Source organism: Ursus americanus, chromosome 10 (assembly GCF_024610735.1).
Source record: "Ursus americanus isolate L20-20 chromosome 10, mUrsAme1.1.p, whole genome shotgun sequence".
Taxonomy (NCBI): domain Eukaryota; kingdom Metazoa; phylum Chordata; class Mammalia; order Carnivora; family Ursidae; genus Ursus; species Ursus americanus.
Genome location: NC_142136.1, coordinates 66,962,965 through 66,987,713, shown reverse-complemented (window position 1 = coordinate 66,987,713; position 24,749 = coordinate 66,962,965). Strand labels below are relative to the sequence as shown.

General features: G+C 42.0%; 1 protein-coding gene and 1 non-coding gene across 5 annotated transcripts in view; both read right to left on the bottom strand.

The window, feature by feature from the left end:
- The window catches only part of N4BP2L1 (NEDD4 binding protein 2 like 1), a 28,488-nt gene that overhangs the window by 2,732 nt on the left and 1,007 nt on the right, over positions 1–24,749 (bottom strand). For 2 of the 4 annotated variants that reach the window (XM_045796993.2, XM_045796994.2), the window contains exon 2: positions 2,410–2,537. In XM_045796993.2, the coding sequence (XP_045652949.1) occupies positions 2,410–2,537 (128 nt within the window). Of the gene's footprint in view, positions 1–30; positions 108–2,008; positions 2,098–2,409; positions 2,538–17,098; positions 21,292–24,749 lie in introns of those variants that run through there. The other 2 variants (XM_087865215.1, XM_045796990.2) reach the window with 2 other exon arrangements.
- LOC123792026 (small nucleolar RNA SNORA16B/SNORA16A family) lies at positions 18,099–18,227 on the bottom strand. The gene has a single exon (XR_006779612.2). It is a non-coding gene; the product is annotated as a small nucleolar RNA SNORA16B/SNORA16A family (small nucleolar RNA).

The window sequence follows — 24,749 nt, the reverse complement described above, 5'->3', positions numbered from 1 at the left end:
TAATGAGGAACTAGAAAAACAAAGAAGTACCTTGCTAACTCTTGAACGTTGAATTTCCAGCGAGTGTCAGGTTCTCGGAATATAACTTCATAGTTATTTTCAAGTGCCTGATTTTTCAAAAGTACATAAAACATTGAAGACATGGTATGTATGTTTGGGAATGTTTATGCTGCCATTTCACATTTACTACAAATCCTTTCTACAATTCCTCCGTTTTACCAGTAATCCAAGGCCTGAGTTTATCCTAACAAGCACAGTTGGTTTATTTCCATACTTAGCCACTCTCAGATTATAGCATGGCTCCCAGTGATCAGTTTTGGTCCATTTGATCTAGTATGTAGGAAAATTATAAAGGTTCTTTGATTTGGGACATTTTTAAAAATAGATAGCTGAACTAGTTTTAAATATCCTGTTCACAGGTATGAGAAATGCATTCAGTGGCTTCTCAAAGTCCATTATATGATTATCATAGAGTTTCTTCTGTCAAATGCCCTGTCCCATCCCTCACGTGTTGGGTAGAAAGTGAGGGTACCATAGCAACAGAGCTTATGAAATAAAAGGATTTTCCCATACTCTTTACAAACTCTACCCGCCAAAATGAGCTTTCCCCTCTATGCAACACAGTTGGGCCCAAGGCACTGTGCCCCATCTTCCTCGAGTTTAGAAAATGATTATAGTCTCCATATAAACATCCAAATATTCTTTGCATTCATAAATTGGCTACTACTTTTTTTAATCTCAAAATCTGAACTTTATTATCACTGTTGTTTATTGTGTTATACAGAACGAAAAGAGCAAAGTAAAAAGATTTCCTCTTCATTCTTGAGAGGGACCCCTCTAATTAGAGAAGGATTCAAATATCATAAATGGAAAATATCTAATTTCTGGGTCTTACTAATAACTGTGGATGGCTGAAAAAGATTGTACATTCTAGATAATAAAAAATAAAAAAGTAAAATGTCTTCCCTTCAGCCATTCTGCTAACTCTTGATTTTGAGTTGTGCCTTGATTAGACTATTATGTCCCTGCTCACTTCTCTCCCAAGGGGACTCTTGGTCCGTGAACCGAAGTGACCACAAAGCTGGTGTTCATCCCTTCCTACATGCACCCTGAGTCCCACAGGCTGGGCCCAAGTAACCCTGACGGACGTACAGTTCGAGAAAAGCACACGTGTATAGAAGCTAGTTTGCCCCCAAATTAAAAAGAAGCCATAAATAGATTGCCACAAGCCCCATTTAGAGATATTCCCTTTACAGTTAGCCACGTGGGGACTGTGTGTGACAAAATTAGACTGCTCAGCTGCCTTCCTCCTGCCCTGTGTGTTTCAGGATCTTTTCTCCTGTCTATATACCCGATAGGAAGTGAAAACTTATTACCGTAAGAGGTGAAATATGTCTGAAAAAAGATCAGACGTATTTCAAAATTAAAAATACGCACAATGTTTTATTCATCTTACTGTTCTTTCCTATTCTGACAATAGAGAGCCGAGTTGTTATCTTTGTATATTTATATGCTAGTATCCTAATAGGGTTACAGTGCTAATCCTCCGTCTGTTTTTAAACCAAAGAAAAAAAAAGTTGCCCCGGACTCTCCGGCAGCAAGAGTACCCAGCACTGAAATCCCCGGCTCGCCAAAGACACAAGTGTCTCATTAGCATCTGCCACTCTGCGGGTAGCATCGTGCGTCCCGTATTTCCCTGCACGTCTCAGAGGCTGCTCCCGTGCCTGTATGTCCGCCCTTGGGAAAACAATCAAGACAGAAACACTATCAAGAATTCGGACCAAGGACGATTTAATAATGTACCCTGAGGTGATATTAGCATCTCAGCGACTTTGAGCCATGGAACAACAGAGAAACACTAAAATGAAACCTCTTTACCTGCACCCTGAGAGAGCTACGATTAATAAAGATGAGATCGTGGCAGATCAGAAGAAGAGGAAAGAACAAATGTTGCAACTTTCTCACAAAATGTCCGTAACTGAAAATTCGGAATGATGCTTCTTCCTACCATGACTGCATAGGGCTTCATTTCCCAGGCGTGGAGGTTGGTATTATCAATAATAATGGGGGATATGCCATTCCTCATTGCTCTTCTGGCTGCAACACAATGTTACATAACAGTGAACAACATGCAACAATCAGAAGGGTGAGCGTACTCCATATTTTGTTATTTTTTTATCACAGTTGTCCTCATTACACAACTTTAGTGCCACGTATTTCAGAACCCATCACCAATCATTTTCTTTTTCCTGGAATCTAGGGAGGTTATACTCTGAAATTCTGTTTGGGGGGGGAGGGAATGGCAGAACTTTTGATTACTCTCCTTCTAGAAAACGTATTCATTCTGCAGCAGCTACAACCTACGTGCACAATAGGATTTCCCGGGGAATTTGGAAAGGAATTTGTCACCTCTTTTCTGGTTCCACTCATGCGCTTCCTCCAGGAAGTCAGGATTGAACTCATAGGCACCGTCTTCCCTGAAGAAAAAATCATCCGTGCTGAAAATCAGGGCCCTGGGAAAGTCGTGTTGCAATTGTCTAGAAAGTGGGGAAATAAGAGATGCTTTATGACTATGCACAGCCATCACAGAGACTATTTCCTTCCATCTCTAACATTTAGTGGTTTGTAATGATGAGGCCACCAGGTTGCATGTTGTTGAAATTCACTTTAAGGAGAGAGATGCTTATCATCTCTGGAAGGTACCAGTCCTTCACAGGAGGCAAGAGAGAGCCAACGGGGGCTGTGCGTGCGGCCCAACTGCTAAAACTCAGAAGCGTGGTCACCTCATTGACTTCCGCAGCACCAAGACTGACTCGAGATGAAACGTGGGAGGTCAAGGAGAAGGCGTGACGCTGGTCCTCGTGGGCACTAGTCCTCACTGCCATTGTGCAAGGGATGCACCAGTGTGCCCCCCCCAGGCCCGCCCACGGTGCCAGACCCCCAGGCTGCAGCCCTGCCCTTCCCCGCGGTGTCTCACCTGTCCCGGGTCCCAGCTCCTTGGAGCTCTGGTCTCTGTAACGACCCATCTGAGACACTAGTTCTTGCTGAGGTATGAGAGGTGGATAAAAGGGCTGCGTGTGTGTGCGACCCCTACCCAGGTACCAGTTTCCGTCTCAACAGTGACCTACACCGAATGAGGGCAAGCACCCCAGAAGGCAAGAGGTGGAGCGGCCTTCCCCAGGCCTTCTTCAACCACCCTCTCACACTCTCGAAACAGGAAAATACCACAGCAAAAAGGAAAACCATCATGGAGGGAGCCCTTTAAAACAAAACAAAACCAACAGAAAAGCATAGTAAATTCTGCCCAAAATCACTTCCAAGGGAAGATATTTCCACTTGAAATCCTTATTCAGACAATTTGCGGGGAGAAGATGGATATGGCGGTAGATAGTAACTGGGTGAATCTCTGAGCCGCCTCTTGTCATCTGTAGGAACGATGACTTCACCTATCCTGCTCGGTGACCACACAGACCTGGTAACAGGGGGGTCCGGGGGCAGGGCCCAACCCACATCAGTTTCTTTCTTCTGTCCCTGCGGCCCCAAAACAAAATCAGCAGGCAAGCAGAACACAGACCCAACGGATATGCGCAGAACAGGAAGGGAGGAAAAAAGAATAAAAAGGAAAAGGCCTGGAGGAGAAAAGGCTGGAGAATGACAAGAACAGGAAATGCAAGGGGGGAAAGCAGAGCTGTTCAACCGTTGTTGTGTGCTTGTCCTTCTCCACGAGAGAAGCTCTCTTTAATCAGGACAGAGCAGAATGAGCATAAGGCACCAGAGCCCAGATCCTAAACCGGCTTCTAACTTGCTCTGCGAGCCTTGGCTTCAATTCTTTTTTTTTTTTTTAAGATTTTTTATTTATTTATTTGACAGAGATAGAGACAGGCAGCGAGACAGGGAACACAGGCAGAGGGAGTGGGAGAGGAAGAAGCAGGCTCATAGCAGAGGAGCCTGATGTGGGGCTCGATCCCACAACGCTGGGATCACGCCCTGAGCCGAAGGCAGACGCTCAACCGCTGTGCCACCCAGGCGCCCCCTTGGGTTCAATTCTTAACTCTTCTCTACCCGGTCAGGTGACCTCTCTCTCTCTAAGCTCTTTCCCTGACCGAAAACCACAGTTAGGCATCACGACCTACGAAACGGAGCTTCGAGTGAGGCTCGGATCAGATCAGATCTGGGGAAACATTTTGCAAATGGTGAGGCACTTTAACAGCCTAAAGTACTACTATTGTATTAATAGTTAAAATTTACCAACCCCAACTGTTGATATGCCACAGGAGTAAAATACACTGGAGTGTGCATGTCATCTTGAAATTACCGCAAGTGATTTTGTACGGCAGTGAATGAAAGAAATGAAAAACCAAAATAAAGCAAATGCCTCAATGTTCAAGAATGAGTGAGCACATTCCAGAAACAGTAAATAAACAAACATCTCCATCAAAATTCTTCAGCAGGCTTGAAAGCATTTGAAAAGAAAGCAGCATAATAGTGGGTGGGCTGAGTTGGTAAACAGGGAAAAATTCAATGGACATGCTCTTACATCTTGATATAAACAGGAATCTGATGGTCTCTCTTGATGGCCTTGTGGAAAAATGCAGACGAGAAGATAATGTATTTTAATACCCGGAGAATATTAGATAATTATCCAACTCATTAAACATTCACTGAGCTTTTAAAATATGCCAAGTACTGGGTGAAGTGTGAAGGCACAAAAATAAAACAGAATAGCTGCTTGCAAGGAATTCACAGCCTAGGGAAGGAGCCAGACACAGCAGACCTAACACTCAGTGCGAAGAGCCGTACAGAAGAAGGACAAGAGAACTTGGGGTCGGGAGCAAGTCAGACAGGGAAGCATTATAAAGCTGACAACAGTGGACTTGGATCCTGAGACAGGAGAAAAGTCTGCTGCTGGGGGAGGGGGTTAAAAGCATGAGAGGTAAAGCTCAGGCTTCGGGGCTTGTTACGAGAAGGAGCCCTAGGGAAAAACAGGAGCGCTTGGAAAGGGGCAAAGCGTATTTGCAGCAGTTTTCCATTCTGAGCGCTATACGATGTAAAGAGAGATTTGGCAAGCTGGGCTATGTCCAGAGAAGAGTGACCAGGTCAGTGTAAGGTCTGAAAACTGTGGAAACCATGATGAGAAGAGATCATCAAAGGCTTGGGTGTTCAAAGTGCGAACAGATGGTAAAAGTGACTCATGACAGGTCTCCCATGCCAGGCAGCCCGTTGCTGGGAAGGGTAACAACCTGAGTTCACGGATCAGCAGTTCGGGGTGGGCGCATCGGGGCAGTTCTGCCGGTCTTGCCCGGGACCGTTCACGCAGCCACAGTCATCTGACAAGTGAGGCGTGGAGAGGTCTCAGCGGGCCTCCTGCATGGACGCGTCTGCCGGTGCTGTCGGCTGCCCCTCGGCCCATGTGGTCTCTCAACCTCGGGGAGGCTACCCCAGGCCTCTTCACCACCCTCCGTAGTTCAGAGGGCAGCAGTGCAAGCTGCTGGCCTTCCACCGCGTTCTGCCGGTCAAAGCAAGTCGCCGTGCTGGCCCCCAGTGAAAGGGGAGGGAACTAAGCAACAGGAGAGGTGGCAAGGAAATGTGGCCACTTGGTCTACCACGGATACAGAAAGTGACACCAAAGTATAAAGGGGATTTGATGGAACAAATTTGCCTCGTTTGCATATACATGTCTTTTATTTAACTTTAAAGATACTCAAGCGGAAAAGCCCAAATTGTAAGTCCAAACTTTAACCTCCAAAGCAAACAATTATTATGACGACACCTTAGAAAAAAAATCTGAAAGCAGCACTAAGGGGCGCCTGGTTGGCACAGTCTGTTAAGCAACTGACTCTTGATTTCAGCTCAGGTCATGATGTCGGGGTCGTGAGACTCGGCTCAGCGCTGAGCTGGCTTGAGATTCTCTCTCCCCCTGGCCCTCCCCGCACACATGCACACATTCTCTCTCTCAAATAAGTAAATCTTTAAAGGCAGCACTAAATGCATGTGTATTTTATATTTGTGACTATTTTACAGTTTCTAAATTATTTCCATCAAGTTATCTAGTCTAAATAATGAAAGCTGTATTCAGAGGTTAAATAATAGCGTAATAACTTATTTTGCTTATCTTTGTATATACTAAGTTAAGAAAGTTATGCATACTGGTTCCAAGAGGTTTTTTTTTCTTTTTGGTCCCAGATTTGATATCCCTTCTAAATCTGGTTTTGTTTGTTTTCCTATTAAGTCTGCCAGTCATAGGTTTCGTTATGGTCTTTTACCATTTTCAGAGTTGAATTTTTCTTCTCCTGTACATAGCCTTGTCTACTCTTGTTTTCCTCTTTATGGCTTATATTATCTAGTGGAAGTTAATATTCTCACTAATGTTTCCTTTAAAAAACCCTTAGGACATGAGTGTCCAATTCACATTTTATTTCAATCCTATTTCTTTTAGAAAACAAAACACACACACACACACACACACACACACACACACAAAGAAACTACTGCCCCCCTTGACTGTAAAATTCTGCTTTAGATAAAAGTTAAATTGTTCAGGGCCACCATGGGGCTAGACCACGTGCTCATCATTTCCTAAGAGATATCTGACTGTAACCTAACTGGTCCTCCTAACCAACAGGCAGGCAAAAATCTGAGTGTTTTTCACCTCTGCAGCTCTCACGGAACCTGGGGAGGCTGGGGGAGTAGGAGGTTTGTCTGTCTGACCTTCCTGAATGATCATTCCTTTCAAAACCTTGTGGGGTTTTTTTGTTTTTTGTTTTTAAGATTTTATTTAACAGAGGGAGAGAGAGCATGAGCAGGGGAAGTGGCAGGCAGAGGGAGAGGGAGAAGCAGACTCCCCGCTGAGCAGGGAGCCCGATGTGGGGCTCGATCCCAGGACCCTGGGATCATGACTTGAGCTGAAGGCAGATGCTTAGCCAACTGAGCCACCCAGGCGCCCACCAAAACCTTGTTTTTATCTTCAGCTGAATGTTCAGTTAGCGCTGGCAGGTCCAGCAGCATCTGCAATCCGCAGGACAGTAACAGCTCTCCTAGCTACATAAAGAACTGATGAAATAGACAAACCTTGACTTTCTCGAACTTAGGTGGAAGCAGTAAATACCGCTCCATCAGCTTCGGAAGTGATGCGGACAATGCATCAGCTCTAGCTTTCTTTGTGGTGGCCAAGAGCTTCACGCAATGGGGAAAGAGACAATTATTTCCACATAACCTCCACTTCCACAGCCCCCCCCCCACTTAAAATGACTGCTGTGAGAGAAATTCAGGTATTAATCTTGATCTCACAACTTATCACTCTTTTGTGTAATTCTTTAATAGCAAATACCCATGGGAACACATTTACTACCTATTGGTCACTCATTCCCTGACAAAGTCCAATGTTACTATGTAATTTTGAGTTGCACCCCCAACTTTCCTATGGAAGTTTCCAACATGCAAAATAGACAGAATAATACAATCACTCCCTATGGACCAATGACCCAGGTTCAACAAGTATCACAGCCAGGGCGCCTGAGTGGCCCAGTCAGTAAAGCATCTGACTCTTGATTCGGGCTCAGGTCATGATCTCAGGGTTGAGAGATGGAGATCTGCAGAGGGCTCCGTGCTGGGGGTGGAGCCTGCTTAAAATTCTCTCCCTCCCTCTGTCCCCCCTCCCTCCTGCACACATGCTTTCTCTCAAATAAAAAAAAAAATTATAGCCAATCTCATTTCACCTGCTACATACTTCATTTCACCAAACATCTGGTCAGTGTTCAGATTTCCCTGATTCTCTCATCGATGTGTCCCTAGGGTTGATCTGTTGGACGCGAGAGCCAACAAGATCCACACATTGTACCTGAATCCATGTCCCTTATGTCTCATGTATTCCACTTTTCTCTCTCCTTTTTATTCCCACCTGAACTCTCCCCCCATAACCTTTCATATTTAGATGTTCAAACCCTTAGAAATAAGCCAAAGAATAATTCAATCAACATTGCTTACTCTTCATCTCCAGTCACCAACTGTCAACATTTGGCCTCATTTATTTTCTCTCTCACATACGGACTGTTGACGAACTATTCAAAAATTAACTTTCAGACATTGTGACATTTCGCTACTAAATTCCTTGTCAAGTATCTCCTATGGACAAGGACATTCTCCTACATAACTACAATAACACGATCACATCTAGAAAATCAACACTAATTTATAATAGCTAATGTCAGTAGAATTTTTTAAATTTTAATTTTTTAAATGTCTCTGGTGGTCCCAACAGTGTCTTTCATAGGTTCAAGTACTGCATCTGGTTTTATGTCCCTTTGGTGTCTTTTTTTCTTTTTAATGTTCAGTTAGACACTGTATCATCATTAGTTTTTGATGTAGTGTTCAGTGATTCATTAGTTGCATATGACACCCAGTGCTCATCACAACACGTGCCCTCCTCAATACCCATCACCTTGTTACCCCCTTCCCCCACCCCCTCCCCTCTGAAAACCTCAGTTTGTTTCCCGGGGTCATAGTGTCTCATGGTTTGTCTCCCTCTCTGATTTCTCCCCCTTCAGATTTCCCTCCCTTCCCCTACGGTCCTACGTTCCACATCTTTGGTGTCTTTTAATCTAGAACTGTCCTCATGCCCTCTCGGTCTCCCTTTTTGAAGAGTCCAGGTCAGTTGGCTTAAGAACGCCCTACAGTCCAAATTTTTCTGATGGTTTCCTCAGGATTAGAACTAGGTGACACGTTTTCGGAAGGAAAGTACAGATGTAATGTTTGTGTACTTATGTTTGCACATAATGACCGTCCGCACTATCGTGTTCCGTCTGGTCACCTGGCTAACAGGTGGTGTCAGCCAGATCTCTCCTCTGCAAAGGAGCATCGATTCCCTTGTAATATTATGTCACGTCAGGCCAGGAGGGCAGGGATGGGGGGTGGGCGGTGACCCTGGGAGACGCACGTAATGATCCTGTTGCCCACCAACCTTTCCCTCGATGATCTTTACTTGCACTGCTGACCACTGCCTGAGTCAAGGAGTACGTTAGTTATTGCGCAATGTTGATTTTTCTCATGATGTAATTTCTTCTATATTTACTTCGTGGCATTGTCTTGTAAAGAGGAGCTTTCTTTCCCCTTCCCTTTTAATAACCTTTAACATCATTATTCTTTACGATGCTCAAGTTGTCCCATATTTGGCCAGTAGCTACCCTTCAAGTTGGCTCCTGTGTCTACACTGTGTCTTTGTCTACACAAACCTTAAAAATATTGTTTTTCCTTTCTAATTAGCAAAGAAATCCATATTCAGTGCAGAATATTTTTAAGCAAAAAGCTGCAAAAAAGGGGAGGTTCCCATATACCCCCATCAAAACATAGTTATTAACATTTTGATCTTCTTTCCAGGAGATAGAAAGGTAGGTAGGTGCATAGGTAGGTAGGTACGTAGAATTTCTTTTTTATCTGATGTTTTGTTACATTAAAATGGAAACATAATATAGAGCATACCAAGTTTTCACCAAACTTATTTCCAAAGCAGTTACTTCCCACCCCATGAAATCTCTTGCTATGACATTATTTTTAATGATTATGACATAAATATTCACCTGGATGTATCGTAATTTACTTTGCCAATGCCCTGTAAATGCATTTACTTTGTACCAACTTCTTTGATTATCAGCAAGATTATTTTACATGTGCTGATCACTTAGAGATACTCTTGTATGAATTGCATTTTCGTATCCTTTGTTAATAAACGTTATCGCCTTTTTACTGAATACGTAATTTTTTTTTAAATTTTATCTATATAAACTCTAACATAAAAGTCTAAACTTTTAGAAATTTTCCCAGTTATATGTATTCATCTTTTACTCTCTATTTTCTGCCTCTGATGATATATTTACACCAGTCTTTCCCACCCCAGGTTTATGTAAATATTTATCTTTGTTTTATTACATTGTACTCCCCAATCCATCTAAAATTTTATTTTGGTATCCTGTATTGGTTAAGGATCTAACTGGATTTTTTTTTTTCCATATGGAAACCTGGTTGTCCCAAACTCATTAACTCAATACTTTGTCAATTTCCCATTGCTTTAAAATACGTTTTTTAGGGGCGCCTGGGTGGCTCAGTCGTTAAGCATCTGCCTTTGGCTCAGGGCGTGATCCCGGAGTCCTGGGATCGAGCCCCACATCAGGCTCCTCCGCTATGAGCCTTCTTCCTCTCCCACTCCCCCTGCTTGTGTTCCCTCTCTCACTGGCTGTCTCCCTCTGTGTCAAATAAATAAAATATTTTAAATAAAATAAAATACGTTTTTTATAGTCTAAATGATAAATAATTAGGCCTGTTCCTGGACTTTCTGTTTTGTTCACACTAAGCTTGATGTGTAAATTCTTCATTATCTTCTTTTCCAGTATTTTCCTATTTTTTAAATTATATCCAGTAGTTGTGAATCTTTCCTTTACACAATTTATAATTTTATTTTCTTATTTTGTTGGAGACACTTCTGACGGATACCACGTAAAAGGATTTTTTTTTAAGTAGGCTCTACGCCCAACATGAGGCTTGAACTCACGACCCTGACATCAAGAGTCACATGCTCTATGGACTGAGCCAGCCAGGCACCCCAAGGATATCCTTTTCCAGATGTGTTTGATTCTTCTCCTGGTGGGCTAAAATTGGTTGTCCCAATAAACTTTCTTTTCTTTGCAAGAGTGCTAAGCACTACACAAGGGGCTTGGCATATATTATCTCTCCTTAACCTTTATAACAATCTTATGAAGTAAATAATATTTTCTCTCATTTTTAGATAAAGAAACTAAACCTTCAAGAGGTTAAAAAATTGGTCTGGGTGTACACAGCCTGGTTGCCGTGCTGCCTGAATTTTACCTGAGATCTCTACACAGAGTCGGGCTACAGGAGTGTTAAATAATTGGCGAGCTCTTGTGTGTCTGAGAAAGACCTTCTATTGTCCTCACACATTAGCAGTTTGGCTGGATGAGAACTAGTGGATTCCAGTCCTTTCCCACAGATGTTTACAGTTCAATTGTGTTTCAGTTAGAAATGGGTTTAACTGCATTTAGCAGAAAACCCAGGTAACAGTGTCTTTGAAAAATTTATATACTACATATAAAAAATACAGAGATACCACATGGCCCCAGGTCAACAATGGATCTAGGTAGCTACCACCTCTCGTAGCATGAGGCTTCCATTCCTGCCTTCCTCCATTCTGTGCCTCCGAGTGGGCCCAGAAGGCCACTGCAGCTCCAGCTCTCACATCCATGTTCTACAAGGCAGAAAGAGGCAAGAGAGCCTTAAAAATGTAGTTGTATAGTTGGCACGTTGCCACATCCAACAAAAAGGAACTAAGGAAGTTGGAGTAGTTAATTAATAGTTTTGCAACAGTCTTACCAGTATATGTCTAAGTACTGAGTTCATCTTTTTATCACTTTTGTTTAGGTCTTCAACTCAGAAGTATGTGCTCTTCTATCTGTAAGCATTGCTTTGGTTGCATTAACTATGGTTTTATTTGATCATATTTATGACACATTTGTCTTCTATATTACTCTCTGATTTTCTGTACTGTGATTCTATTCATCTCTATCTCTAATGGACTTTCAAAGTCCAACATTTTCTTTGGATTCTTTTTTAAAAATAGATCTCATTTAGCTCCTTTTTCATTATTTTCTGTTTCTTAGCCAACTCCCTTCTTATTTCAGACACCTTAATATTACTTTTTTTATCTCATAGCATGGAGAGGAATTTTCTAGAAAAAAAACTTTAAATACATAGAAAAGGAAAAATAATATAACAAATATCTGTATACCTACCACCTGGAGCTATAATTGTTAACATTTTTCTCTTATTTGTTTTGTTGGCTTAAAATTCAACCAACCCGCTGCCCTTAAGTCTGGCATTCCCAACACTTTTACCATACTTTTCTTTTCCCTTTTCCAGAACACTTATCCCTTCTAACTTAATATATATTTTATCCCCCTAACATAATACATAATTTTCTTTATACTTTACATCTGCTTCCCTACCTCTGGCATACAAAGTCCATGAGGGCAGGATTTGTGTTTTGTTCACGAATTATTCTCAAGTACCATAGAAGACTGCCTGGAATATAGCAGACACTCAATAAATATTTGTTGAATGAATAAATGAAGGAAAAGTATATTTTTATATATATTCATGTTTATATACAGACTTAGTCCACTCCTTTTAACGGCTACATGTAGTACTCCATTATCAACAAATACAGTTAACGTTTATTAAGTGCTTACTATGTTCCAACAATATTCTAATGGCTTTACATTTATCATACAATGCTCAAATAGACCCCAGATAAGTACTGTTAGTAACCCCTGTGGTACGGATGATGAAATTAAGACTCACTTCAGTGTGTCCCTTTGCCAAGGGAAAAGAAAAGAAAGTTGGAATAGCAATACTCATATCAGACAAAACCAACTTTAAAATAAAGACTGGAGGCGCGTGGGTGGCTCAGTCAGTTGAGCATCTGACTCTTGATTTCAGCTCAGGTCATGATTTCAGGGTCGTGGGATCGAGCCCCATGTTTGGCTCTGCACTCAGCACAGAGTCTGCTTGTTCCTCTTCCTCTGCTCCTCCCCCACCCCCGCTCATGCTTGGTCTCTCTCTTAAATAATAAAATCTTAAAAAAAAAAAAGACCATAACAAAAGACAAAGACATTACCTAATGATAAAGGAGTCAACCCAAGAAGAGAATAGAACATCCGTAAATATTTATGCACCCAACATAGGGGCACCTAAACAGATAAAGCAAATATTTAGACAAAAAGGAAGAAATTGACAGTAATACAATAATACTGGGGACTTTAATACCCCACTTTCATCAATGAAAATGTTACCCAGGCAGCAAATCAATAAGGAAACATTGACCTTAAATAACATATTAGACCTAATGGGCTTAATATACAGAACATTTCATCCAAAAACGGCAGAACATACATTCTCTTCAAGTGCACATGGAACACTCTCACACATAGATTATATGTTAGGCCACAAAACAAGTTTCAATAAATTCAAGAAGACTTAAGTCATATCAAACACCTTTTCTGATAACAATGGTATGAAACTAGAAATCAATAAGAGAAGAAAACCGGAAAAAAACACAAACATTTGGAGACTAAACAACCTGCTACGAAGTGACCAGTGTGTCAATGAACACATCAAGAAGAAAATCAAACAATACCCGAGACAGATTAAAATGGAAACATAACTTTCCAAATCTACGGGATATAGCAATAGCTGTTCTAAGAGGGTTGTTCATGGCGATACAGACCTACTTCTGGAAATAAGAAAATCCCAAATAAACAATCTAACTTTACACCTAAAAGAACTAAAACAGAAGAAAAAACAAGGCCCAAAGTTAGTGGAAGGAAGGAAATAATAAAGATCAGTGCAGAAATAAATGAAATAGAGACTAAAAAAAGGACAACAGAAAAGATCAATGAAACTAATAGCTGGTTTTTTTGAAGAGATAAACAAAATCAATAAATTTCATGAAGGAAAAAAGACTCATCAAGAAAAAAAGAGAAAGGGGGTGCCTGGGTGGCACAGCGGTTAAGCGTCTGCCTTCGGCTCAGGGCGTGATCCCAGCGTTATGGGATCGAGCCCCACATCAGGCTCCTCCACTATGAGCCCGCTTCTTCCTCTCCCACTCCCCCTGCTTGTGTTCCCTCTCTCGCTGGCTGTCTCTATCTCTGTCAAATAAATAAATAAAATCTTTAAAAAAAAAAAAAGAGAAAGGACCCAAATAAATAAGAAACTAAAGAGACGTTGTAACTGACATCATAGAAATACAAAGAATTATAACAGACGGCCACAAACAAGTATATGCCAACAAATTGGAAAATCTAGAAGAAATGGACAAATTCCTAGAAACACACAACATTCCAAGACTGAATCATGAAAACATAGAAAATCTAAATAGACCAATTACAAGTGACAAAACTGAATCGGTAATTTTAGAACTCCCAAAAAACAAAAGTCCAGGACCAGAGAGCTTCACAGGTGAATTTTTTTACTAAACATTATAGAAGAATTAGTCCCTATCTTTCTCAAATTATTTAAAAAAAACAGAGAGGAAGTAACAATTCCAAACTCATTTTATGAGGCTGGCATTCCCTTGATACTAAAATCAGACAAAGACATCACAAAAGAAAGAAAATTTTGGGCCAATATCTTTGATGAACATAGATGGAAAGATCCTCAAAAAATTATTAGCAACCCAAATTCAGTACTCCGTTAAAAGGATCATACACCATATTCCAGGGCTGCAAGGATGGTACGCCCTCTGCAAATCAATCAATGTGATACACCACATTAACAAAACAAAGGATAAAAATCATATGAACATGTAAATAGTTGCAGAAAAAGCACTTGACAGAAATCAACATCCAGTTTTATCCTCCTGGCCACTGGGCAGCATGACAGCTATCCTGTGTGGCCCAAGCAAGGTCCTTTAGGCATCTGTCTGAGCAGCCCTCCTTGGGGTCCTAGTCATGAGCCCAAGAACCCAGCTGGAAGTGGAGGCATGGTATGTGAGTCCTGGAGGGAGATGATGCTGCGGGATCGTCCATGCCCATGGTGGGGTTGAGCGGGGTGCAGGGGGAGCCTGCAGCAGGAGGGCCAAACTGTAGGTGGCCCTTGTCTCATTCCAGTGCTTGCCCTGGGTTGTACCTTCAACATCCATTTATGATTAAAAACTCCCAAAAAAGTGGTTATAGAAGGAATGTACCTCAACATAATAAAGGCCACATATGATAAATCCACAGCTAACATCATGCTCAATGGTGAAAAGCGAAAATCTTTTCCTCTGGGATCAGGAACAAGATAAGGATGCCCACTCTTGCCACTTTTATTCGACATAGTATTGGAAGCCCTAGCTACAGCAATCAGGCAAGAAAAAGAAATAAAAGGCTGGATTCAAATTGGTCAGGAAGAAGCAAAACTGTCACTATTTGCAGATGACATGATACTATATACAGAAAACCCCAAAGACATCAAAAAACTATTAGAACTAATAAATGAATTCAGTAGAGTTCCAGAATACAAAAGTAACATACAGAAATCGGTTGCATTTCTATATACTAATAATGAGCTATCCGAAAGAGAAATGAAGAAAACAATCTTTTTAAACTGCATCAAAAAATAAAATAAAATATCTAGGGATAAATTTAACATAGTAGGTTAAACATCTGCACTCTGAAAACTGTAAGAAGATTTTATTGATGAAAGAAATTGAAATAAATTGACAGATATAACATGCTCATGGATTGGAAGAATTAATATTGTCAAAATGTCTCTACTACCTAAAGCAATCTTCAGATTCAATGCATTCCTCATCAAAATACCAACAGTATTTTTCATAGAACTAGAACAAATAATATTAAAATATATATGGCACAACAAAAGACCCCAAACAGCCAAAGCAATCTTGAGAAAGAAAAACAATGCTGGAGGCATTATGCTCCCTGATTTCAAACTACACTACAAAGCTATAGTTATCAAGACAGTGTATAGTACTGGCACAAATAGACACCTAGATCAATGAAATAGAATAGAGAGCCCAGAAATAAACCCACATTTATATGGTCAATCTAGACAAAGGAGGCTAGAAAAACAATGGCGAAAAGACAGTCTCTTCAATAAATGGTGCTGGGAAAGCTGGACAGCCATATGCAAAAGAATGGGCCACTTTCTTACACCATACACAAAATAAACTCCAAATGGATTAAAGACCTGAATGCAACATGTGAAACCATAAAACTCCTAAAAGAAAATATAGGTAGTAAGCTCTTTGCCATTGCTCCTAGTAATATTTTTTCAGACCAGTCTCCTTAGGCAAGGGCAACAAAAGCTAGAACAAACGAATGGAATTACATCAGACTGAAAAGCTTTTGCACAGTGAAGGAAACCATCAACAAAGTAAGAAGGTCACCTACTGAATGGGAGAAGTTATTTGCAAGCCATACATCCAGTAAAGGATTAATATCCAAAATATGTAAAGAACTTACATAATTTAATATAAAAAAATATCTGATTTAAAAATAGGCAGAAGACATGAAAAGACATTTCTCCAAAGAAGACATGCAGATGGCCAACAGTCACATGAAAAGGTGCTTAACGTCACTATCATCAGGCAAATGCAAATCAAAACCCCAATGAGATATCACCTCACGCCAGGCAGCCTGGCCATTATTAAAAAGACAAGAAATAACAAGGGTTGGTAAGGATGTGGATAAAAGGGACCCTCATACACTGCTGGGGGGGATGTAAATTGGTGCACCCACTATGAAAAAATGTATGGGAGTTGCGCAGAAAGTTAAAAAAAGAACCACCATTTGATCCAGTCATTCCACATCTGAGTATTTATCTGAAGAAAAGAAAACACCAATTTGAAGAGCTATATGCACCCCTGTGTTCACAGCAACGTTATGTACAATAGCCCAGATACGAAAGCAACCTAAGTGTCCGTCGATAGATGAATGGAGAATGAAGATGTGGTGCATATATGAAATATGCCTTAGCCATAAAAAGATAAATTCCTGGGGCGCCTGGGTGGCACAGCGGTTAAGCGTCTGCCTTCGGCTCAGGGCGTGATGCCGGCGTTCTGGGATCGAGCCCCACATCAGGCTCCTCCGCTAGGAGCCTGCTTCTTCCTCTCCCACTCCCCCTGCTTGTGTTCCCTCTCTCGCTGGCTGTCTCTATCTCTGTCGAATAAATAAATAAAATCTTTAAAAAAAAAAAAAACATAAATTCCTGCCATTTGTGAGAACGTGGGTGGACCTCGAGGGTATTATGCTAAGTGAGATAAGTCAGACAGAGAAAGAAACACAAGATGATTTCACTTATATGTGGAATCTAAAAAACAAAACAAATGTCGTATGTCAATGACATCTCATTAGAGCTGAAAAAAACCAAAGACCCGTGAGTGGTACAGCTGGATTAAATCCTAGACTTCCGGTCCCAGAGCTGCACACTAGAAAATAAACAAACCACATTTATTTACCTTTTTCTCTAGTGACATTTAGTTTGTTTGCAATGTTCCCTACCATGAATGAGTTTCGGCGAACATCATGGTGCCTACCTGCCTTTGCATGCGTGGAACCGTTTGAGGGCATACACATCAAGTGGACTAGCCATGGAATCCTTTTCTGTTTTTTGCAAGTACAGAGCAGAGCAGATGCTATTTAAACTTTTCTTCTTCCGTTCAGAAAATATTTTTTTCTCTGGTAGAATATATGTTCCATGAAGGCAGGGATTTTTGTCTGTTTTGTTCACTGCGCTCTTCTAAGCAAATAGAAGAATGTCTACATGAGAGATATTCAGTAAGTACCTGCTGAATATATGAATGGTTCTTGAATATTAGGCTCTGTTGCCTTAATTATGCAAACGCTTTTTATACAGCCCCACACTATGTGAGGAGAATTTCTAGATACTCATCTTTATACATTGAGAATTTTACCCAAACCTTGGATTTATCCACCAAAAGGGACTGGAAGAGAGGATTCTTCTTGGACTCTAGCACTTTCTCTGATGTTATTGGTATTCTCCTCAAGGACTTTACACTGGGGGGTCAGGAACAAGTTCTACGACTCAACAGCCTGAAGAGAAAGGGGTGGGAGCCACAGCTATAAATGACTTGGGACAGTGTCCCCTGAGTTCCGGTGTGGTTTGTCTTTCATGCTGCCAAGCACCATGCCAAGGCTGAGCCTTGCCCTTGGAGACATGCAGCTCAACCACTGCCAGCCCCATGGACGCTACCAAGCCCCAGTGGCTCAGGAGACTCCAGGGAAGAGTTCCCAGTCTGTCCCAGTGCTCACTCTGGCCCTTACCCTCTGTGCGTCTGAAGCAGGGCATGTTAATGAGATCCCAAACCAGACTCTTAGATAGCCCTCAAGTGCCAGTGTGGTCCCACTCCACTCTATCTAGAAGAACTTCCTTTCTCTTGCAGGTGAATAGCTCCCTTCTGTAGAATCTAGCAATGGTACTGGTTTCCCCACGTTTCTATCGCTGGTCAACTCAGCCATGCTCAGAAAAGGAGAAGGCAATCAGAAGCACACCCACCTCAGTATTAACTCGTTTTTAGTTGTGTTTTCCCAAAATGTCATAAATCAGTTACAGCACGGAACAGTGGTTGAACAGGAAAACTGTCACTTTCGGCTCTTTTTTGACGGCTGTTGCTATGTGAAAGCAGCTGCATCTTTGATTCTAATTTTTCAGCTTCTTTTTAGTGTAACTACAGGGTGGTGGAGATGGCATATCCAATATCTTCACGCGTGAAACACAGGAATCGTTCTCTTGTGCACAGATGGAAGAGAACTTTCGAGGGAGTGGCCGTACCCCTTTTTTTCTCTTGTCTATTTTCCACAGCCCATTCATTCTTTTGCTGCTCACTTTACGTGAACAATTTCCTTTTCACTTTTGTGCTTTACTCAAGACCCATGCTGACAACTGAGCTGACAACTCTTAGCAAGCTTCTGGAATTAACAAATCCATCAAATATTTAGTGATTTAGGCCTACGAGGTGCCAGACCTTCTCTCTTCTCTCATCAGAAGAGAAAATAGTTCCTGATCTCATGGAGCTTACAACACATCTCATCTCACGAAGCTTACCTCCTAGTAAGAGAAACAGGTAATAAATAAGGAAGCCTATGTCAGATGGTGCTAATGTGTGGGAGAAAAGAAAGTCAAAGTACAGGGCAAAGAATGTTGGGGAGGCGCTACTTTAGGGAGCAGAGAAAGCCCTCTCAGACCCGCTTCATCATATCCTTAAAAAGGGTGGAAAAGAACATTAATAAGGAATTACTGCTTCTGTAATCACACACCACACCTGCAATATTCTGTGGTTCTGATCCAGCAGGGTGCTCTCCCACTATCCCAATGGCTCCAGGACCATGGCGGTGGTGGATCTCCTTAATAGTCGGGCAGCCTTTCCAGCAAGTAATTATAAACACACACTGCACTGTGTCTTCTCACTCTCTGTGAAACATTTCTAGCGTATAGTCCTTATTCACCCCAACCTCTGGAAAGAGGTATTGTAAGGGCTCTCAGCAATGGAGACGGGAGATTTAAAACCCACCTTAGGAAAATCATTAAAAATATAAAAGGCTAGTAGTTTCACCAAGTAGCCCTAAGCGAATAGAGATCTGATATGTCACCTGATACTTTATTTTTATATACACAGACTTGGAATACTGCAAACTTTCTATTTTGACCTCGCTTTTATTTACAAGAGCCCTGGCCTCGTAAATAGAAACACCAGGGTCCAAGCCTGCTGGTCAGGGGCGCTGTGGAGCACAGGATGCTTTGGGGGTCTAACTACTCACTACTAAGCTAACCTAACTGATCCCTTCTTCTCAATTTTTTCCCCATATTTCATGCATTTGCTTGTAAAGTATACCTTTATCCTCGCCTCTGTCTTATCATTTCATCACATCAGGAAAGCATCCTCTCACTTCCTTGGAAAGCTCTAGCGCCCCAAAATAATGGAAAGGTATTTCTCTTGATGGGGAAGTTCATGTTATGTGGAGACACAAACAGAAGAAAAGACAGCGGTCAGCGAGCATCCTTCGAGCCTAACTGAATCTGTGTTACAAACCATTTGTCATGGTGCCAAAAGGAACTGGAACATTGGAAAGGAGGCAACATGTACTAGAGTATGGGTCTCAGATTTTGCTTTGATTGGTATGTAAAGATCCAAAGAAATTCCAGGGAACTGACATAAGGTTGACAACATTTTTTTGTACATAGCCTTAAAAACAAAAGGAAGAACTACCCTCTTCTTTTGCCATTTCATTTCATTTCATTTCAAATGGACAATTTTATGGTATATCCATGCCGTGGAATATTGTTCAGCCATAAAAAGTAATGAGGTTCTGATATAGGCTACAACATGAATGAACCTTGGAAACATTAAGCCAAATGAAATAAGCCAGACACAAAAAGACAAATATTGGATGATTCTACTTACATGAGGTATCTAGGAAAGTAGATCAGATGTTACCAGGGGTTGAGGAGAAGGGGGAAAGGGGAGTTATTGCTTCATGAATAGAGTTTCTTGAAACAGATACTGGTGATGGTTGCATGTCATGTAGTTAATGCCACTGAATTATACACTTAAAAAATGGTTAAAATGGCCCAAAAGGGGGACATTTTCACACACACACACACACACACACACACACACACACACACACATGCTGCAAAGCACAGAGGTAAACAGATCGTCCACAGAAGCTTGCATCGATGTAAGAGGAAAGGACAGATGCAGTTCCAGGTGAGTCTGTCAGTTCAGCTGTGGAAACAGATCCTTCTGGATCATCTCCTGAGAGTGAAAGGGTCTTGGGATCGGAATCCTACTTCTTCTATCAACTTGGTACTTCCGTGTGCAGGTTTTGGTGTTCCCCACGATCTGGCTCTGAGTTGACCTAACCAACACATTCACCAATTGGAACCATCCACTTCAGTCAAGCCATTCTCTTCACTGGCTGAGGGGTCCACCCAGCTGTCTCCCATCTCCATCTCCCTATTCATGTTGCTAATCCTTCCCTTTGTTCAGCCACATCCTCCCCATCTTCAAGGCCAGCTCAAGAGCCATTTCCACATGGAAGAGATTATCTCTCATCCATAGTTTTCCTATCCTCCTAATCATCCTAGTGACCTCCTTGGCCTTGAACACCAACAGCACGTAAAATGCTCTTCCCCGTTAGAGCTCACTTACCCACAGCAGTGTATGGACTATTGTTTTCCATTTGCTAGTCTTTTGTAGGCACCTTCGCTAAATCTTATTTACTAAGCAAGTACTAATAGTCTTTTAAGTACCCAGCAAATACTATTATTGTTGATTAGTGAATAATAATTAACAATAGTCGGTATTTATGTAGCCCACACATTCCACAGTGCTTTCATACACATAATTATGGGATCATGTTTGCCAGTCTCTTAAATCCCCACAACAAACTTATTAAAGAAATGTTAGCTCCATTTTAATGAAAAAGAACCTGAGGTGTCAAAGAATCAAGTAGCCCATGTGAGTTTATATGCTAATTAATGAATTAATAATTAATATATTTACTAATAAAATGACAATAATTAAAATCAATCTTGTGTATTATAAAGTTTCCTAATATATGTCCAACTGAGAATAAACCTAGGAAAAAGGCTTTTTATATAGAAAATGACACATTTATTTTGTTATTTAATAAATGTTTTGTCACACAACCTGATTCTATTTAGCCAAGTTATTTCACAAAACTGTTTTCAACTTTATTTTTTTAAGACATTATTTATTTATTTATTTATTTGAGAGAGAGAGAGAGAGAGAAAGCACAAGCAGGGAGGGAGAGAGGCAGAGGGAGAAGCAGAAGCAGACTCCCCGCTGAGCAGGGAGCCCGATGTGGGGCTTGATCCCAGGACCCTGGGATCATGACCTGAGTTGAAGGCAGCCACTTAGCCGACTGAGCCAGCCAGGTGCCCCTGTTTTCAACTTTAAAAAGTTAACAAGTAATACATATTTGTCATAGAAAAATAAGAAAATAAGTCAGGAGGGAAAGTCTATAATCCCACTATCTAAAGTCAACAACTACTAACATATCTTTTCACACATTTGTCTATGATTATATGTAGACCCCCTTTCTTTGAATAGAAAATGGTATTTTTGTATAGATAGAGAGATAGATAGCTTTGCTAATAGGTTTTTTAGCTTAATGGGGGGGATGAATCTATTTGCATGTTAAATACATCTATGTTCCCATTAACGACTGAATGACTTGTAAGCTAATCCTCTATTTTTGTATGTTTAAGTTGGTTCACATTTTTTTCTAACAAATAAAAAATCTCTGTGATGAACATTTCTCTATCTTCATGCACTTGTCCAATTGCCTTGGGATGAATTCCTGGAAGTAGGACTCACAAGTCAATGGTAAGAAACTATCTTTGAAAAATTTTTTCATGAAACAGAGGTGATAAAACAGATTTAGGGGCATGCTAAGTTTTCAGTACTCCGTCATACTCAAAAATTTTTTTAACCAGATAAAACTCTGTTTTTTAAATATGTCCAAAGAATTTAAATAGATGGTTTTAACATCCCAGCCCTTTCAAACTATAAAAACATATAGATGAAAAGCACAGAAATCTAACATTGATTTGGAAGACAAGACATATCCTAATTCAATCACACTTTTATTATTTATTTAATAAATGAGAAAAGCAGAAAAAAAGAGGAACCCACATTTGTAAAAATGATCTCCAATTTTTAAAAACTTTTTTTTATTTTTCTGATTTAAAAAATACATATTCATTATCGAAAATCTGGAAAATACAGAGAATAAAGAAAATACGAATTTCCCAGAATCCAACAATACATCAGATAGCCTTACAGTTTTACTACTTTCTCCACATGCATACTTTTTAACAATTTGCCGTTTTCCTTCTCTCCCCCACGCGACCCCCACCGAAAGGAGGGGAAGGCAGGTCCTTGAGGGCCACAGCCGGTGACATCCGCCACACCATTTCATCCTCACTGAAGGCTTCCCTCCTTGCTGAGTTGTGGCCTGTTTCCCTTCTTACTTTCCCGATTGCTACACAAACGCACAAGCCACCACCCCACGCCACACCACCCAGAGCCGGGCCAAGGCTCCTCTGCCTCCAGAGCTCCCAGCCTGAGAACCCACAAAGTCAACCTCCAGCTGCCTGCTTCATGCCAGAGCCAGGCTTCTCCCCGGAGAACACCTTGAAGATTTATCGCAGCTGATCGACATCTGAAGCAGCAAGTAAGACCTCCTAAAATGTATACAACACTTTAAAGTTTAGCAAGTTCTGTCACACACATTTTAACCTCTGCGAGAGTCTTCTGAAGCGGACAGAGCAGAATCCACGTGTAACAGAAAAGGAAACGAGGGTGCAGAGGAGCTGAGTAAAGGTCTTAGTGCGTGTCAGAGCTCGGATTTGAAGACATAAATTGACTCCAGGCTCAGTGCTCTTTACCTAGCCATTATTAACAAACCATTCTTGAGACTGACAACTAGAAATGAAGAGCCAGAAGGATCTTCAATAAATCACCTAATCTAGTCCCTTCTTAGTATTCATGTGCAAGGAAAGCAAGTTCCAGAGAAGCTAGGTGATTGCCGAAAGTCACCAGCTTTCATGATGAAGAGGATCTAAAGCCACAGTCTTCAGACTCCCAGGCCAGGGCTCACGCCAGTCGTCCCTAGACAGATGTTCTTTAATAAGCTGGTCTCCCATCCGGTGTCTTCTGCTTAGCCAAATGGCAACCAGGAATTTAAAATCCTAAAAGCGTAGAATGTTAGAGCCAGAAGGGACCTTAAAGACCACCCCGGCCAACCCGCTCACTTTACAGATGTGGGATCCAAGGTCCAAGTCCCACGGCTATGGATGTTCAGTTCTGTGCACTCTCCTTCCACTCGCCCTGTCACTTCCCTTCTGAGTAGTGAAAAACTAAATCTGGCTAAAGAGTTTACTTCCTTTTTTGACACTCTGCGTGCCACAGGACACAGATCAGCAGAATCAAAGTGAAACTAAACGGGACTTGAACTCAGAAGCTACTTAGTTTGTAACAGAGGTACCCACCCTGACTGTATCACAAAATATCCAAGTTCTGCTGGGTTCTAAGCAGGCTCCCCCACTCTCCACCTCCCTAACCAGAGAGAAGGCCTACCGAAATCCATGCGTTTTAGGAAATGGTACCTATGACCCTTTGGAAGTCACCACCCCTTAAATCTGTGAAAATGTAGCAATACTGTTTTGCTAAAGTCTTTCACTCCACAAACCAGCCAGGAATCCGAATTAAAACTGGCAGCACATCACTGTGCTGTCACAGTTCGCTGACCCCAATGGACTCAGACCCTGCTCCCACCATCTTTGTGTACTCCCCCCAAATCAGCTCCTGAACGTCTGCTAACCTTGATTCTTCTGTAGCAGTTCCACGGTTCTACGGCTAGCCTTACTTCTTGAATGAGAAGGAAAGCTCCTTGAGGGCAAGAGACTACTTCTACCGCCCCTAGCTTCAAGAAACTTGAAGGATAAACAAAACCATGTGTAAAACCAAGCGCAGTCACAGAGGTGTAAACAGGGAGCCAAGGAGCCCAGGGAACGGGCGTCTACTGGTGGGGAGGGGTAGCTGCTGGGTAAGGTAACAGATCCGAGTCTGAAAGGGCTAGTGGAATCAGTCGGGCACAGGTAGGCGGAAGGCAAGCCAGGCAGGCGGGCCAGCGTCAGCAAAAGCAAGGAGAGAAACAGTTCAACGTTGCCGTAGCATCAAGTGCAAGGCGGGGAGTGGTGGGAACTGAGGCTGTAGCGGTGGGCCCAGCAAGGAGGCGGCCGGCAACAAGCCCGCGTAATTCGCGCTGACCTGTGCGGGGAGGGCAGCTTACGCAATTCGCGAGTAAACGAATTTGGGCGCCCCTTGCGAGGCTCTGTCAATGACCGCCTGTGGTGGCCGCGCCGGCCCCCTCCCCCGTGCACCTGTGCGCCTTCGCAGCTGCCAGAGCAAACGCAGGGCTGCCTTAATCCGCCAGATTTCCAGGGCGGGCCGCACGCCCCCCGGCCACGGCCACTGCTGCCTCGGCCCCCCCTCCCGCCCCCTGGCCCTCGCGTTTCTCCGCTCCGGTTTAAAACGCCTGTTGACGCACTGTGGCGGGTGCCTGCGCGCTAGCGGGCGGCCCCGCGGTTTTCTCTGCAGTCGCCACCGGGGTTCCTGAAGAAGAATCCCTGCGGGC